This window comes from Protopterus annectens, chromosome 6.part0 (genome assembly GCF_019279795.1).
Source record: "Protopterus annectens isolate FY-2018-M chromosome 6.part0, PAN1.0, whole genome shotgun sequence".
Classification (NCBI taxonomy): domain Eukaryota; kingdom Metazoa; phylum Chordata; order Ceratodontiformes; family Protopteridae; genus Protopterus; species Protopterus annectens.
This window is the reverse complement of record NC_056737.1, coordinates 1,930,570,850-1,930,587,616: the sequence shown is the minus strand read 5'-3', so window position 1 is coordinate 1,930,587,616 and position 16,767 is coordinate 1,930,570,850. Positions and strand designations below refer to the sequence as shown.

Sequence of the window (16,767 nt, the reverse complement as noted above, 5' to 3'; positions counted from 1 at the left end):
GGCTGGGAACCAATCATTACCAGTTTTGAGCCCTGCCCTTTGGTCTCACTACAGCTCCCAGAGTGTTCACCAAATGCATGGCAGTGGTCACGGCTCGCCAGGGGAGTCTAGGATTCCAGATGTTTCCGTACCTAGACAATTGGCTCCTTACCGCCATCACCACCAGGCTTCAACTCATTTAGGCCAGGGAATCCACTTTGTCACTGTGCAATCATCTGGGCATTACAATCAACTTAGAAAAATCTGCCTTGTCGTCGTCGCAGCACATAGCTTTTATCGGGGCAAAGTTGGACACCACCACCACCACCACACTAATGCTTCCAACAGAAAGTCTCCCTCTTCAACAAGTCAGCATCCTGATATCAAAAGACAAAGCACCAGCATCGGATGTTCAGAAAGTATTTTGGGCATGATGGCAGCAGCAATTCTAGCCAATACCACTAGCTCGTATGCACGTGCGGGTACTTCAATGGCTATTGTTCACTCGGTGGTCTTACCCAAGAGCTCCCCATGAATCACACTATAATGATCACAAATTCTTGCAAGAAGGACCTTCAGTGGTGGTTGACCTCATTTCATGTCCAGATAGGACACCCATTTGTGCTACCCCCTCCAGCAGCCACAGTGACCACGGGCGCTTCCCTGATAGGGTGGGGAGGGGTATTTTGAAGGAAAGACTGCCCAAGGCACATGGACCAATCAAGCGACACATCTGCATATCAGTGTCCTAGAGATGAGACCAGTACTTTTGGCGTTGCAGTACTTTCAGGAGTCTCTTCCTCTTGGTACAATTGTAATTCAGACAGACATGTCTGTGGTCTGATATTTGAACAAACAAGGAGGAACCAGATCTTTAGCCCCTTTGTCACGAGGCTCTCAGAGTTTGGCAGTGGGCTATTTCCACCCAGCGCTTTCTGTTGGCAATGCACATCCCGGGGAGATCCAGTGTGACAGCAGACAAACTGAGCAGGGTAATTTTGTTGCCTTATGAGTGGTCCCTCGAGAAAAAAATTGCAGACAGGATATTCCGCAGGTGGGGCCAGCCTTGCTGCAACCTTTTTGCCAGTCACATGAACACAAAATGCAGAAGCTACTTTGCCCTGACCCCCCCACCCCCACCCAGAAGAAGCCCCAAGGGATGCATTCGTACACATTTGGCCTCCGGGTCTCCTCTGTGCATTTCCACCAATCCCGTTGATACCGAAGGTTCTACAGAAAGCAAAATCCTCTAAGAAGGACCATCATTTTTATAGCCCCTCATTGGCCTTGTCAAATTTGGTTCCCCTTCCTGCGACTTCATCTTTTGGAGGATCCTTGGATTCTGGACCCAGTTCCAGACCTTCTGACATACCAGTCAGGGGATCTTCATCCCTCTCTGCAGTCCCTGAAGCTGACAGCTTGGCTGCTCCAATTCCCATCATAGCCAGGTTCCATAACCTTTCCAGTAAGACAAAACAGATCCTTTTGTCTTCTCATAAATCTTCTACTAGAAAGCTGTATCTTAGCAAATGGAAGAAATTTTCTGTATGAGCTTCTAAAAAGTATTGATCCTAACCAAGCCCCTATGGCTTCCATCTTAGAATTCTTCACTATGATTTTCAACAAAGGAGCAGCAACAGCAACAGTTCGGGTTCAGTTGACTGCTATTTCTAATTTTCATATTGGATTTGAAGGATTGAATATTTTTTTTCTCACAAGTTATCCAAAGCCTTTCTCAAAGAGACTTTTCATATTAGACCACCTGTGAAATCTCCCTTTTTTCCATGGAATCTAAATTTTATGCTTTCACGTATGATTTTCCCGCCATTTGAACCAGCTTCGTCTTGTGATCTCAAATTTTTGTCTTGGAAGACCATTTTTCTGGTAGCTATTACTTCTGTCCGCAGAGTGTCAGAGCTTTAAGCTTTATTCTTAAGCCTCCCTATTTGATATTTCATGCTGACAGAGTATCACTTAAAACAAATCCCTCATTCTTGCCCAAAGTTTGCACTGAAACCAATCTCAACCAAGTTCTTGATTTGCCAGTTTTGTTCCTCAATCATTCTAACAATTTAGAGTATATGCAGCACAAACTTGATCACAGACTGCTCCGATTTTACTTGGATAGAACAAATTGTCAGGAAGTCAGACCAGCTTTTTGTTCCCTTCTCCGACTCCAGGAAAGGGAGACCAGTGGCTACCTGTCTAAATGGTAATCTGATTGTATCACCTTTGCCTATTCAGCTGCCAATATGCCCTTGCAACACAAGATTAAAGCTCACTCAACCAGAGCAGTTTCTACATCATCTGCTTTTTCTGCCAGACTTCCCATTGATAACATTTGTGCAGCAGCCACTTGGTCAAAACCTCATACCTTTATTACTCATTACAAAGTTGACAAGGCCTCCAGGGACAGGGCCTCCTTTGGATCTACAGTCCTGAGAAATATACTCCCGTGAGCCACCCGAGATTGATTGTGCTTGGGACGCTACCCATCAGTAAAGAATGAACCGTGAGATTGAACAACTTCACATAAAGAGGTTATGTACTTACCATAATGTTCCATGTGAGTTGTTCTCACCCTCATTTTTGCTTCCCTCCCTTCTACCCCCCTCCTGGGCTGATAGATGACCGATATGCTAGATCCAGCCTGGTTACTCGAACCTTCTATTCCTTTCTCTAGGAGTGAAAGAATGACGTATGGTATTAGTATATGCAGCAAACAAGATCTGTGGTAATTCACAGGTGCATCATGGGATATATACTTGTCCTCAGGCTTTTTGAAGACCTCGAGCTTTGCAATTGGCCATATCGGAGCCGATCCCTCGGCTCCGAACCCATCAGTAAGAATAAAGGCGAGATGAACAACTCACATGGAACGTTATGGTAAGTACATAACTTCGTTCTTTTTTCCCTGGCTTCTTCTCAAAGGTACCTTTTTTACTGCGACCCCATAGTAAGGATTCTACTCCTTCATGGTATTTAACAATGCTACTAACACAACTCACCTGCCCTTTGGACCAGCTGCCAAGGTAGACTTAGTTTTTGTCTTGGAAAGCTATTTTTCTGGTTTCAATAACATCAGTCAGGTGGGTGTCAGAACCCCAGGCTTACTCTTCCAAGCCCCATATTTGGTATTTCACAATGTCAGGGTGTCTATCTGTGCTAATCCTTTTTTTTCTACCCGAGGATGTTTCAGAATCTGCTATAATCAGCCCCTCAACCTTCCTGTTTTCTGTCCAAATTTTTCTGACCTAGGAGAATAGATGCTGCACCTGTTGGATGTTCACAGACAGCTTAGATTCCACCTCCACGGATTGAAAGTTTTCAGAAAATCAGATCAGCTATTTATTTCCTTTTCCAAAGCCAAGTTGGGCAAATCAGTCTCAGAAGTAAATTTGGCCAGATGGCTCCCTGATTGCATTTCTTTTTTCTATAAAAAGTGATTGACACTACCTAAGTCTCCCAAGGCTCATTCCACCAGATGTTCTTCGTGTTTCACTGTTGCAGTCCTAACATAAGGGTTATCCGGCTCCTGTTAGCCCTCAGTCGGCCGGAATACCAGAGTCCTTGATATGACATTGACTGCCGTCGGTTGTAAACTGATGTCAGAACGTCAGGTATAAAGGGAGGCGGCCGACGCAATTTCCTCAGTCTTTCTTGCCATGGAGACTGAAGCAGATGCAATTCGCATTAGTGCCGGTTGGCCGTTTACCTTCTTTCTGCTTTCCGACTACCAAGTTGAAGACACCTTCAGATAAGTACCCCATTGTGATCCTCTTTTCTTGCTTTAACGAATGTCCGATAAAGTTAACTGTCTTGCCTTTGGAAAACAGATTCCGCACTGTGATGTTCATTCCTACTGTATAACTTGTTTGGGCCTTGAGCACGACTTCCCTGTTATCTCTGTGCTTCCTTGAACCCGCGTACCATACGCCGTAGAGCTAAGATTTTATATAAGCATTTCGGAGTCTGGCCCAAGTTCATCGGTATGGCGTCTTCTGGTCTCCCAACTTTGCATTTACCTAGGAAATGCAAGGACAAGGACCACGACAGGCCTAGGGTTAAAGCTGCTGACGCGCTGGTGAAATTGGTAGTCGGCCCAGTGGTAGCTAGTGAGGCTCTTTTGCAGCCCCTACAGTCCACAGAATTTCAGCCATGGGCCTCTGCCGAGACATTTACAGAGTCCTCCATGCTGCAGGTCACTGTCTTGTCTTCAGACCCTCCGCCTGTCGCCGCCTCAGATGGGTCTGGAGCCGCTATGCAGGCACCGGCTTCTGACGCCTCTTCATTTCGACCTGAGACCAGAGCCAGACCAGCTACCTTAGCTCAGACTTCTGCAGTTGCTAGGCCTCCCGAGTCCCTCCGGATTACTAGTAAACCTTTCAGCCGCAAATCGACCCACAAGCTGGCATCTGCCTCCTCTCCTGTGCCCTCAATCCCAGTTGGTAAAGTTGGCTGGTGATGATCTTACCCTCATTAAGGGCTCTCACCCCCCCCCCCTTCCAAGAGGGCTAGGGAATTGTTTCTTGATGTTTTGTCTGAATCGGATTCTGAGGTTTCCAGTATTTCTGCTGGTGAGGAAGGAAATTCTCAACTTTTTTCTGGCTTTGAGGATTCTGATGCTGAGGATTCTATCCCCTCTGCCTCCCCTCCAGAAGTTTTTTTCCTTTGGGGATACTTTGAATACTCTTAGGGAGCACTTTAAATGGGAAAGTCAGGATTTCCCTCAGTCTAAGAAGAGGATCCCGGGAATTGTTAGATTTGCCACAGCAATAAACCTCTGGCTATACCACCTCTTTCGGAAGGTGTGGATTATGTTTTCAGGGAAAATTCTTTTAACTCCTAATTCTGTTCCTCCTGCTCCCAGAAAACCTGATAGGTATTATAGGGTTCCTGATTCTCATCAGTTTCTTTTTCAAAACCCTACTGCTGATCCTGAGATTATTTCTCAAAGTCCCAAGGGTGTTAAGGCTACTGTTGCTAAAAACCCTGTACCTTCTGATAAGGAGTCTAGGGCCTTGGACAGGTGAGGTAAAAAGGTTTGGAACTCTGCAACTCTTGCCATTAGATCTGTGAATTGTCTTTTTCACATGCTTAAGTATCAGCAGCGTACTTTGGAGGCCATTAAGGCTAAGATTGAGGATATTCCTTCATGTCAGAGAACAAAAGAATTACAAGATTTACTAAATTCTGCCACTCTGGTTAATAAGCATTCTCTTCATTGTGGTTTTGACACCTTGGAGGCTTCCTGCATAGCAGCAGCCGCTGGTTCCGTTATTAGAAGGCATGCTTGGCTTAGGGAGCAGCCTCTTTCTGAACCTGTAAAATCTAAATTGCTGGATGTTCCCAAAGACAACCTTTTTGGTAACCAGGCTGAGGAGGTTCTGAAAAAGTTGGAGTATAAGGCGAAATCTGTGCAAGCTGTAAAAGATTTCCTTCAGGTTCAGCCTCCTCGGTTTAGTAGGCATTCTCCTTCCACAAACTGGTCTTTCCCTGATTCTGGCAAGCAGGGTCACTCTAGGCCTAGGGGTTTCAGATATTCCAGAGGGCAGGCTTCTGCCCCTCAAAGGACTAAACATGGCATCCTTCTGCTGCTAAATCGGGGAGTTCTAAGCTAGCTTCCCAAAGCAAGCATTCTCAATGACTCCGGCCCTCTTGTGCCTACCTCTGCGGGCTCAGGGTTTCCTTTGGCGGGAAGGTTAGCCGGGTTCGCAGGGATATGGTCAACTATCAGACGACAAATGGGTGCTCAACATAGTAAACCAAGGTTACAAGTTTTATTTTTACACCTTCCCTGATGTTCTTCGTGTTTCACTGTTGTAGTCATTCCATTTGGGTATTCTGCTTGCAGGTTGCACTCAGTCGGCCTGATTAACAAAGTCTTGGGTCCTGCATCGGTTGCTGTCCCTTTTTCCATGACGTCAGGTTGTCAGGGGTATAAAACATGCAAACGACACCATTACATCAGTCTTTCTTGCCATGTAGTGCCCGAAGCAGAAGCAGTTCGCAAGAGCCGGTTGGCCGACTCCTGAAATTTTAGTTTTCGAGTTTCAGATCTGAAGTCTTCAACTTAAAGCCAAGTACCCTGTTAAGGAAACTTTTTCTTGCTCCTTACCGATGTCAGTAAAAGTTAATAATTGCATTACTTGTGGAAAGCAAATACCTCAAAGATTTTCATTCGTACTGTATTCCTTGCCTAGGCACTGACCACGACGTACCTTTCTCTCGGTTTTTTGCCTTATTTAATCAGCGCACTATCAGTCATCTGTTTATTTTTGCCTCTAAATATTTCGGTTCTTCGTTTAATTATCCAGAAATGTCGTTGGTTAGCCATCCGACTACCGGGATTCTGAAAAAAACGCAAAGATAAAGACAGAGACAGGCCACCGAGGTCCAAAACTGCCAACGACGCTTCTCTTAAGCCAGTCGCCGGTACTCAGGCGCTTTCACAGCCCCTGATACCTGCTACTTTTGATTCGCAGGCCTCTGAGACCCATTCAGAGTCTGGTATGCCGCGAGATACTTTAACTATGGAACCCGCAGATGTCTCTACCTTTGATGGGTCCGGAGCCTCTGTGCAGGCACCGGCTTCGGAGGGTGTATACAGGCTTAACTGACTTGCATATTAAATCAAGACCTCCTTCAGGCCTAAATCTCAATCCATGTCTAAAAAAAACGATGCCCAGACCACATGCTCAGGCCCTTATGCCTAAAAAATCAAATGATAAAAATGGCTGAAGCTCTAATAACTCTAATCAGGGGTAGTCAACCCCCCCCCCCAAGAGGCCTAGGGCTGAGCTTGAGTATAAATCTTCTGATCAGGATTCTGTTTCTTCTGACTCTTCTGATGACCTGGATTTGTCCATACCTACTTATGAGGATTCTGATGCAGAGGATTCTATTCCCTCTGCCTCCCCTCCTGAGGATTTTTCTTTTGGGGAAACTTTACGTACTTTAAGGGAGCATTTTCACTGGGAAAGCCAGGAATTTTCTAATTCAAAAAAGAGGCTTAGGGATTTCTCCTCCTACCTCAGCATAGGCCTTTGGCTATACCTCCTGTACTAGACATTGATGATATTTTCTCTGAATCCAGTTTTGCCCCCTGATTCCCTGCCTCCGGCTCCTAGTAAACCCGACAGATACTACAGGGTTCTGAGTCCCACAAGTTCTTTTTCAAAAATCCTGTTGCAGATCCAGAAACTGTATCTCAGGGGCCCAAGGGCATTAAGGCTTCTACTGCTAAAAATCCTACCCCTTCTGATAGAGACTCCAGGGCACTGGATAGATGGGGTAAAAAGGTTTATACTTCTGCAGCATTGGCAATCAGAGCTTTAAACTGCCAATTTCATATGTTAAAATATCAGCAACATGTTATTGGACTGCTTAAACAGAAAATTATGTTGATTCCTGACTGTGTGGAAAATAAAGATTTACAGGACTTAATGCATTCTGCTGAACAAGTTGGAAAACATACTTTGCAATGTGGTTTTGATTCTTTAGAGGCCTCTTGCAGGGCTGCTGTTACTGGGTATGTGCTTAGAAGGCATGCTTGGCTTAAGGAGCAGTCTTTGCCTGATCGTGTTAAAGCTAAATTGTTGGATGCTCCTTTAAATCAGGACCGCCTGTTTGGCAACAAGGCTAAAGAAGTTCTTAAAAAGATGGAAGATAAAGCTAAATTTATGCAAACTTTTTTTTTTTTTTTTTTTTTTTTTTTTTTTTTTTCCCAAGTGCAACCTCCTAGATTTAGTAGGCACTGGCCTACTAAGAATTTGTCCTTTCCAGTCCCTTCCAGGTCTTCTCAAGCCAAACCCAGACACAGCAAAAACCCCAGGTTTCAGTCCAAGGGAAGTGTCAGAACTAAGCAGTGGGGGGGGGCCTCCACTTCCAAATCTGAAAATAACAAGACACCTCCTATGGTAAACGGTCTCAATTACTTTCTTTTAAAATTCTCAAGCACTTATCTTTTGACTGCCCCTTTGGGGGGAAAGATTGCTCTTCATGCAATGAACTGGGACCTCGTAACCCAGGACAAATGGGTTTTAAATATAGTGTCCCAGGGACACCGATTTCATTTCCAAACGTTGCCAACACCAAATGGGTGGCCAGACCTGTCCCCAAATCATTGGGAAAAGGCTCAAAAACAAGTACTTTCCATCCTAAGCATGGGGGCTATTCAGCTGATACCAGAAGAGGAAAAGGAACAAGGTTTCTACTCCAGACTTTTTCTGGTACCCAGAAAAGACAAATCATGGCATCCAATCCTGGACCTGTCTACTCTAAACACCTTTCTGGAGATTCCAAAATTCAAGATGCTGACTCTTCACCAGTTACTTCCTATGCTAGGCAAAGACACCTGGTTGTCAGCACTAGATTTAAAAGAAGCATACCTGCACATCCCAATCAGGGAATCTTGCAGAAGATACCTATGCTTCAAAGCAGGCTGCATGCATCATCAGATGCCCTTCAAGGATGCATCTGCAGTCATTACATATGGGTTGTCCTGCCTCAGGCAGCCCTTCGGTCGTCCGGATTCCAAAGTCTGGGTCCGGCGTCGGCTGAAGTCACCCTTTCCCCGATGTCAGAGCGCCTGGGGTATAAAAGCGTCAGCCGACGCCATCTTCCTCGGTCTTTCTTGCCGCATGGTGCCCGAAGCAGAAGCAGTTTGCAAGTGCCGGTCGGCCAGCTCCTGTAATTCAGCTACTGAAGACTTCAAAAGCTAAGTACCCCATTGGGGACTCTTTCTTGCCTCAGCCGATGTCAGATAAAATTAATAATTGCTTAACTTGTGGGGAAACAAATACCTCATAAGGATTTCCACTCTTACTGCCTCCCCTGCCTAGGCCCAGACCACGACATCTCGGCCTGTTCAGCCTGTGCTTCCTTCAACCGACGCACTCTTAGACGTCGGGCGGAGTTTGTTTTTGGGGCTAGTTTTGCTTACAATATGCCGTCGGAGACTGCGACTTCACATTTAACAAAGAAACGGAAGGACAAGGACCGACACGCGGGCCGCGGTTTCGGCTGAAACCACAGCCAGGCCTACCGCGAGTGTCCCGGTCTCGGCTGAAACAGAGTCCTTGGTACTTCCGACCACTGAAACCGCTCAACCGACAACCTCGGCCCCAGAGGCCCCTACGGAGTCGGTTATTGAATCTCCATCAGAAACTGGTGTCCTGGAACCTTCCGACAACATTCCTCTAGACAAAACTACACCAGCACGTGGTGCAGCCAGGCCTCCTGCAGCCATGTCCATAAAGGCATTCTCTAGGGCTAAAGCTGCTGAACACTCAAAAGCTTTGCCTCCCAGGATTATACCTCAGGGACCCACTACAGGTTCACAGATTCTAAGTTTAGCAGAGGACTTTATTTCCTTAATTAGGGGCTCACAGCCTCATCTGGGCAGGGGCTCTCAACCTCCTCCAGATAAAAGGCCCAGGGTTGAGCCCTCTGATCCCCACTCCTCAAATGAAGCCTCTGATGGCTCTACTCTCTTGGACTACCAGGAGGAGGCTTTTTCGGCCTACGAGGATTCTGATGCAGAGGAATCCATCCCCTCGGCCTCCCCTCCTGAAGAGCTGTCCTTCGGGGAAACACTTCACACTATGAGAGAGCATTTGCAATGGCAGGGCCAGGAATTCTCTGATTCCAGGAAGAGATTAAGGACCTTCTTGCGTTTGCCTCAACATAGACCTTTGGCTATTCCTCCTGTTTTGAATGTCATTGATGATGTATACTCTGAGTCTAGCACAACCCCTGACACTCTTCCTCCGGCTCCTGTCAAACCCGATAGGTACTACAGGGTCCCGGACTCGCATCTTTTCCTTTACAAGGCCCACTCTGCTGATCCAGAAACTATTTCCCAGGGCCCTAAAGGGGTTGCAGCTGCCACTACTAAAAATCCACTCCCCTCTGAGAGGGAGTCCAGGGCTTTAGAGAGATGGGGTAAAAAAGTGTATACTTCTGCTACTCTTTCTATGAGGGCTTTAAATTGTCAGTTTCATATGATACAGTACCAAGAGTATTTGTTCGATGAATTTCATAAAAAGCTGTCTTCACCTGAACCCCTAGATCGCAAATCACTTCAGGATCTGGTACATAACTCCCAACAGGTTAGCAACCATTTCTTGCAGTGTGGTTATGATGCATTGGAAGCTTCATGTAGGTCAGCTATGACAGGTGCAGTCATACGTAGGCATGCTTGGCTGAAGGAACAATCTCTGCCAGACCATGTTAAAGCAAAGCTTCTGGATGCTCCACTGGAAAAGCAAAAGTTATTTGGCTCCACTGCTCAGGAGGTCTTAAAGAAATTTGAAGAAAAGGCAAAATCTGTACAAACAGTCAAAGATTTTCTCCAAGTCCAACCACAAAGATTCAGCAGAAATTGGCCTTCCAAGAATTGGTCCTTTCCAGACGCAGAGAGATTTCAGAGAGGCAAGAACAGGCGTGCCAGAGGTAGAGGGCAAGCTAGAGGCTCCTACAGAGGACGTCAATGGCAGCCTCCCAACCAGAGAGGTAGTGCAGGACCTACAAGTGCTGCACAAGGACAGACACAATGACTCTACTTTGACACCGCCAACCAGGGCTCAATTGGAAGCACTTTTGGGCAGAAAGCTTTCTTTATTCTCAGAAAATTGGCACAGTATTACAAGGGACAAATGGACACTACAAATAATAGACAAAGGATACAGGTTCCATTTTCACACATTGCCAAAAAGAAAAGGCATACCAGACCTGCCACCGAATCAAAGGGCAGAGGCTTTGAAACAAATCTCCAACTTAATGCAAATGAAAGCTATAGAAAAGGTTCCTCTCTCAGAACAAGGCTAAGGATTATATTCCAGACTATTCCTTGTTCCAAGAAAAGAAAAGCAATGGAGGCCTATTCTCGACTTGTCCGCACTGAATACTTATCTCATTGTGCCAAAATTCAAAATGCTGACTCTACAGCAACTCCTTCCCATGCTGGGCAAGGGGTTATGGCTGGTAACTCTAGACCTCAAGGAGGCATACCTGCATGTCCCTATCAGACAAAGTTGCAGAAGACACCTCAGATTTCTTGCAGGTTCAGAGCATTATCAATTCTTAGCATTGCCCTTTGGCTTATCTACTGCGCCCAGAGTATTCACGAAATGCCTGGCATCAGTAATTGCACACTGCAGACTTCAGGGGATTCAAATATATCCATATCTGGACGACTGCCTTATACAAGCGGACAGTCAACAAGCTTTGGTAAAACATTTGAATTATGCCATCCACCTACTTCAGGCCTTGGGATATACAGTCAACATTCACAAGTCAAGACTTGTTCCATCCCAAAGAATAACTTTTCTGGGTGCGAATCTAGACACAACCACCCAAATGGCTTTCCTCACAGAAGAAAAAAAAAGTCAACTACCAGATTACTTCAAAAATCTGTCAAGACAAACTCAGCTGACTGCAGGGAAAATCCTGCAGGTCCTGGGTTACATGGCTTCTTGCATTCTTCTGATTTCACAAGCAAGGCTGCATACGAGGAAACTACAATGGTACCTAAGGAGTTTATGGACTCAGCACAGTCACAGCTTGGAAACCTTGATACCACTCATTCCATGCCTTCAAAAGGAATTTATGTGGTGGGCTCAAGCAAGCCAGTCAAACAGGGGTCTGCCCTTCAGCAAACCAATAGCCAGCCAAACCATTAAAACGGACGCTTCAGACCACGGATGGGGAAGTGCACATGGAGGGCAGATGCATTCAAGGACTATGGTCACAAAAAGAGCTACGCATGCACATAAACCAAAAGGAAATGCTGGCAGTGATACATGCAATCGAGGCCTTCAAACTCTTTCTGCATCAAGGCCACCTGCTAATAAGGACAGACAACACCAGTTATGTGGTACATAAACAAGCAAGGGGACACCCATTCCTACCCTCTTTGCAGACTGGCAATGAATCTATGGGAACTTTCCTTGAAACTCAATATAGAGCTGCAATCCCAGTTTGTGCCAGGAAAGGACAATATTTTATTTTATTTATTTTATTTTACATTTGTTAACCAGGTTAGTCCAACTGGATACATGTCCATTTTCAGTGGAGGCCCGGGGAGAAAAGCTCCGCTATCTACTACTTGACAAATATATAATACAAGAATGTACAATAATAAACGAGGAGTTTAAACCACAGTTAGGATTCCAAACAGACAATTTCAAAATGGATAGGGAATATACTGGCAGGCAGCTTAAGCAGAAACATCATGGATGCACACGAATGGATGCTGCACCCAGACATCTTCCTTCAGATAACACAATCATGGGGGAGGCCGGACATGGATCTCTTTGCCTCCCCCCACAATCATCAGCTGAAGAAATTCTGTTCAAGGACATACCACCCACAAGCATGGAAAGTGGACGCCCTCTCTTTCAGCTGGAGAACAGTGTATGCATTCCCACCTCTTCCATTAATGACCAAGGTCTTACTGAAGATCAGGACAGAGCAGCCAAAAGTGATTCTGATAGCTCCGGACTGGCCAAGACAGCACTGGTACCCACTGTTAGAGCATGTCACGCACGAAACCATGGCCTCTTCCACAATGGTCACTTCTCCTGACACAGCACAATTACAAAACTCTGCATTCCAACCTGAAAACCTTGCAACTAACAGCCTGGAAAATACCTTGATGCCTCCACAGGATAAGCTATCCAAGAGAGTGAAGGATATCATCATGGAAGCTCGCCGGCCTTCCACAAGAAAGGCATATTCAGCAAAATGGAAAAGATTTCACACTTGGAGCACCACAAAGGGCCTAGATGCGACACTGATGAACATGGCACATATCCTGGAATACTTGGCAGAAATGCTCCACAATGGCCTGTCTTACTCTTCCATTAAAATTCATGCTTCAGCAGTTTCAGCAGAGTACAATACTGATCCACCTGTTTTCTCTCATCCTCTCCTAAGACAGTTTCTAAGAGGAATTAAAAACATCAATCCTCCAAGGAAACCACCAGTGCCAACTTGGGACCTTAACTTCATGTTGGAAAAACTAACACTGCCTCCCTTTGAGCCAGCAGCATCTGCAGAACTACAGTTCCTGTCTTGGAAGACTGCCTTCCTTCTGGCCATAACCTCAGCAAGAAGAGTATCTGAGTTACAGGCCCTCATGGCAGTACAGCCATTTCTTATTTTTCATCAGGACAGAGTCTCATTGAGAACCAATCCTTCATTTATGCCAAAGGTGGTATCCAGGGTCTCATTAAACCAAGCTATTCACCTGCCTACCTTCTTTCCAAATCCACAAAACAAAGGGGAAAATCTTCTGCACACCCTGGACATACACAGACAGTTGCGCTACTACTTGGACAGAACTAAAAGTTACAGAAAAAAACTGACCAGCTGTTTGTAGCATATGCTGCTGGTGCACAAAGAAAAGCAATTTCCAAACAGACAATTTCAAAATGGATAGGGAATTGCATTCATTTTTGTTACTTCTTTCATGGAAAAACTGTGCCAGCTAACATTAGACCTCATTCCACCAGAGCCACAGCCACCTCCACAGCCTTCTTAAGAGGGGTGGCTACCCAAGGACATTTTAGAAGCTGCTACATGGAGCTCCGTGCATACATTTTCCAAGCATTACAATTTACCTTTATATTCCAGATGCAGAGCAGGCTTTGCTACGGCAGTCCTGCAGGGCATTTTAGCTACACCCTCCTTTACATAGATCCTCCACCCCCAGATTGGCTATGGTATTCTACCCATATGTGATGACTGCAGATGCATCCTTGAAGGACATAGTACAGTTTTGTACCTACCATAAATGTAGATGTCCGATAGGTATGCATCTGCAGTCAGGTTTACCCTCCCTCCTTCCCCTCTGTGGTATTTATTGGGTACTTATCCCTCTCATAGCTAGCTGGGGTTATCTATTATGGTGTATTTGTTTTATATATATTTATATATATATATTTACATATATATTTCTGTGCATTTTTGGAATTTATTGCATTTCTCCAAATTTAGCCTTCCTTAGAGGGCACCTGGCATCTGGGGCAAGAAAAACTGAGGAAGATGCCGTCGGCTGATGCTTTTATACCCCAGGCACTCTGACGTCAGGGAAAGGGTGACTTCAGCCGACGCCGGACCCAGACTTTGGAATCTGGCCGACCGAAGGGCTGCCTGAGGCAGGACAACCCATATGTGATGACTGCAGATGCATACCTATCGGGCATCTACATTTATGGTAGGTACAAAACTGTACGTTCTCTGCACTGCTCTTTGGCTTGTCTACTACTCCCAGGGTATTCACATAGTGCCTGGCTCCAGTTATTGCATTTTGCAGGCAAAGAAGTATTCAAATATACCCATACCTGGATGATTGTCTAATTCAGGCAGAAAGCCAGGGCATACTTTTGAATCATCTGGCGTTTGTAAAAAGGGTTCTAATTTGTCTGGGATACACCATAAACGAAAAGAAATCACAACTGGTACCCTGTCAACAAATTACATTCCTGGGAGCAAGCTTGAATACAACTTCCAGATGGCTTGCCTCACGCCAGAAAAATAAATTCATTTGGTAACCTATTTCAAACAAAACCCTGCTATATCTGCAAGACAAATACTGCAAGCCTTGGGGTTTATGGCCTCCTGCATTTTTCTAATTCCATATGCAAGACTGCATATGAGGAAACTACAGTGGTATCTAAAAAGCCTATGGAGTCAACATTCTCACAGCCTGGAAACAATGATTCCTATCATACTTGCCTACGCCTAGAGTTCCTCTAGTGGGCAGAGGTCTGCCACCAAAACAAGGGACTACCATTCACACTACCCTCTTCCGCCCAAACCCTAACAACAGATGCATCAGACTATGCATGGGGGGCTCACATGGCAGGGAAGTGCATTCAGGGCAAATGGAACCCAAGTCAAATGCACCTACATATCAATCAAAAAGAAATGTTAGCTGTACAGAATGCTCTGACAGCCTTCAAGAACTACATTCTTCAAAGACAACTAATGGTAAAGACTGACAACCCCACGGTTATGTGGTACATAAACAAGCAGGGGGGTACACATTCCTACCCCCTCTGCAGACTAGCCATGGCATTGCGGAACACAGCCTTGAGCTACCAGTTTCACCTACAAGCTCTCAATTCCTGATCTGACGTCAGGCAAGAGGCGACAGCAACTGACGCAGGACCCAAGACTTTGGAATTCAGGCCGACTGAGGGCAACCTGCCAGCAGGATAACCCAAATGTAATGACTGCAACAGTGAATACACTCTAACATCTACATTTATGGTAAGTGTACACAACTGTACTTTTTTGATATAGCAGTTATGACTTTTTAGCTATGGTGTCATAATTAAATTAATTTCGTAAAATGTGACTTTCAGGTAAACAAATGGTGCCATGTTATATAAAACATTAAGGCACACAATACTGCCACTGCAACTTTCCATCTGACATGCAAGAGTTTGTCAAGAAATATTGTCTTTTTGTGAAAATATATGGATAATTTGCATAGATTCTGCATTGTCACAAAACAGCAGCATGTTAATCCCTTTTGTCATTCCACATTGTAACTGTCTTGAATAGGTGAACCATTTCACTGATATCTTGATTCTGTCTTGTACACTTGAGATCAAATTCTGTGTTTGCTTATTGCACCAGTAATTTTTGGTAAATAAAATCCCATTGTTCTTTCATAAGCCTGCAATATAAAATTGGTACCTTCAGGCAGACATTTGTACTGTTATTGTGTGGCCTGTTGTCTACAAAGAAATGAACATTCGAAATGTTTTGCAACTCATCGTTGATCATATCTTGCTTATCTCATGAATTGATTTTAGTAGAAGATTTTAGAGAAAAGATCTCAGAAAGCAATGAGTTTCCTGGCTTAGAAAATCTCAGGAAGCAAGGGTGTTGGTGTTAACTGCTCATGATAAATAAGTAGATTGCGTTGCTAAAGGAAAGGATTGGAAGACCTGGTAGAATTGTTGCAAAGATGAAAGAAGTTAAGACATTGACTTGGGAATACAGATAATTCTTATGGTTGTTGTAGTGCAAACTGAAAGGGATATAGTGCTTCTTACCATTTTTGGATGATCACTAGGGTCTGTGGATGCTGTCTACACCCTTGCTTATTTACTGTCCACCGGCATAATGAGCTTTGTATTGTATGCAATATTGATTTTATGAAGAATGAAGACTGCTTTTATGATAGTTGTGTAACCTAAAAAAAAAAATCTTTTACTTGCTTTTAGTATATGTATTGAAGTTGGTGATATAACAGCTTTTTCTACATTTTGACATGTATTGAACTACTTACCTTCTGCTTACTTGCTTTAGTTTCTCCAACCTTGGGAATACTTGCTACATGAATGCTATTCTTCAGTCTTTGTTCTTGCTTCCCTCATTCGCAAATGACATGCTTAAACAAGGAATACAGTGGAGGAAGGTACCAACAAATGCTCTTAGCAGGTAAAAAATAGCCTTAAGTTTGACATTCTAACTTCATTTTTGGTGGTATTTAAGTGTTCAGCAGCATTCAGATTATAAATTTAGAGGTGTTTAGGGCAGCTAAGCTTCAAATCAAAGGAAGAGATGATGGTTTTCTCTGAAGTGCTTAGTTGGTTGTGATTTTTTTTAAATATTTTCCGGTTTTGATTTTAGAAGTGTTACTTTGTCTTTCAACAGTCTTATCTTAAGGAGACTCCATTTTTGGATGTTTGTTTTCAACGCGTCATCACTGATCCCAAATTTAGAATTCTTGCAGCTTGCTCCACTGCTAAGATAGTGCTAGCAGCC

General features: G+C 44.5%; 1 protein-coding gene across 1 annotated transcript in view; it reads left to right on the top strand.

Moving 5' to 3' along the window:
• Positions 1-16,767, top strand: part of USP37 (ubiquitin specific peptidase 37) — a gene marked incomplete in the record, with an annotated part of 1,580,672 nt that overhangs the window by 644,066 nt on the left and 919,839 nt on the right. Inside the window, 1 exon segment of the mRNA XM_044075237.1 lies at positions 16,309-16,440. Within this exon segment, the coding sequence (XP_043931172.1) occupies positions 16,309-16,440 (132 nt within the window).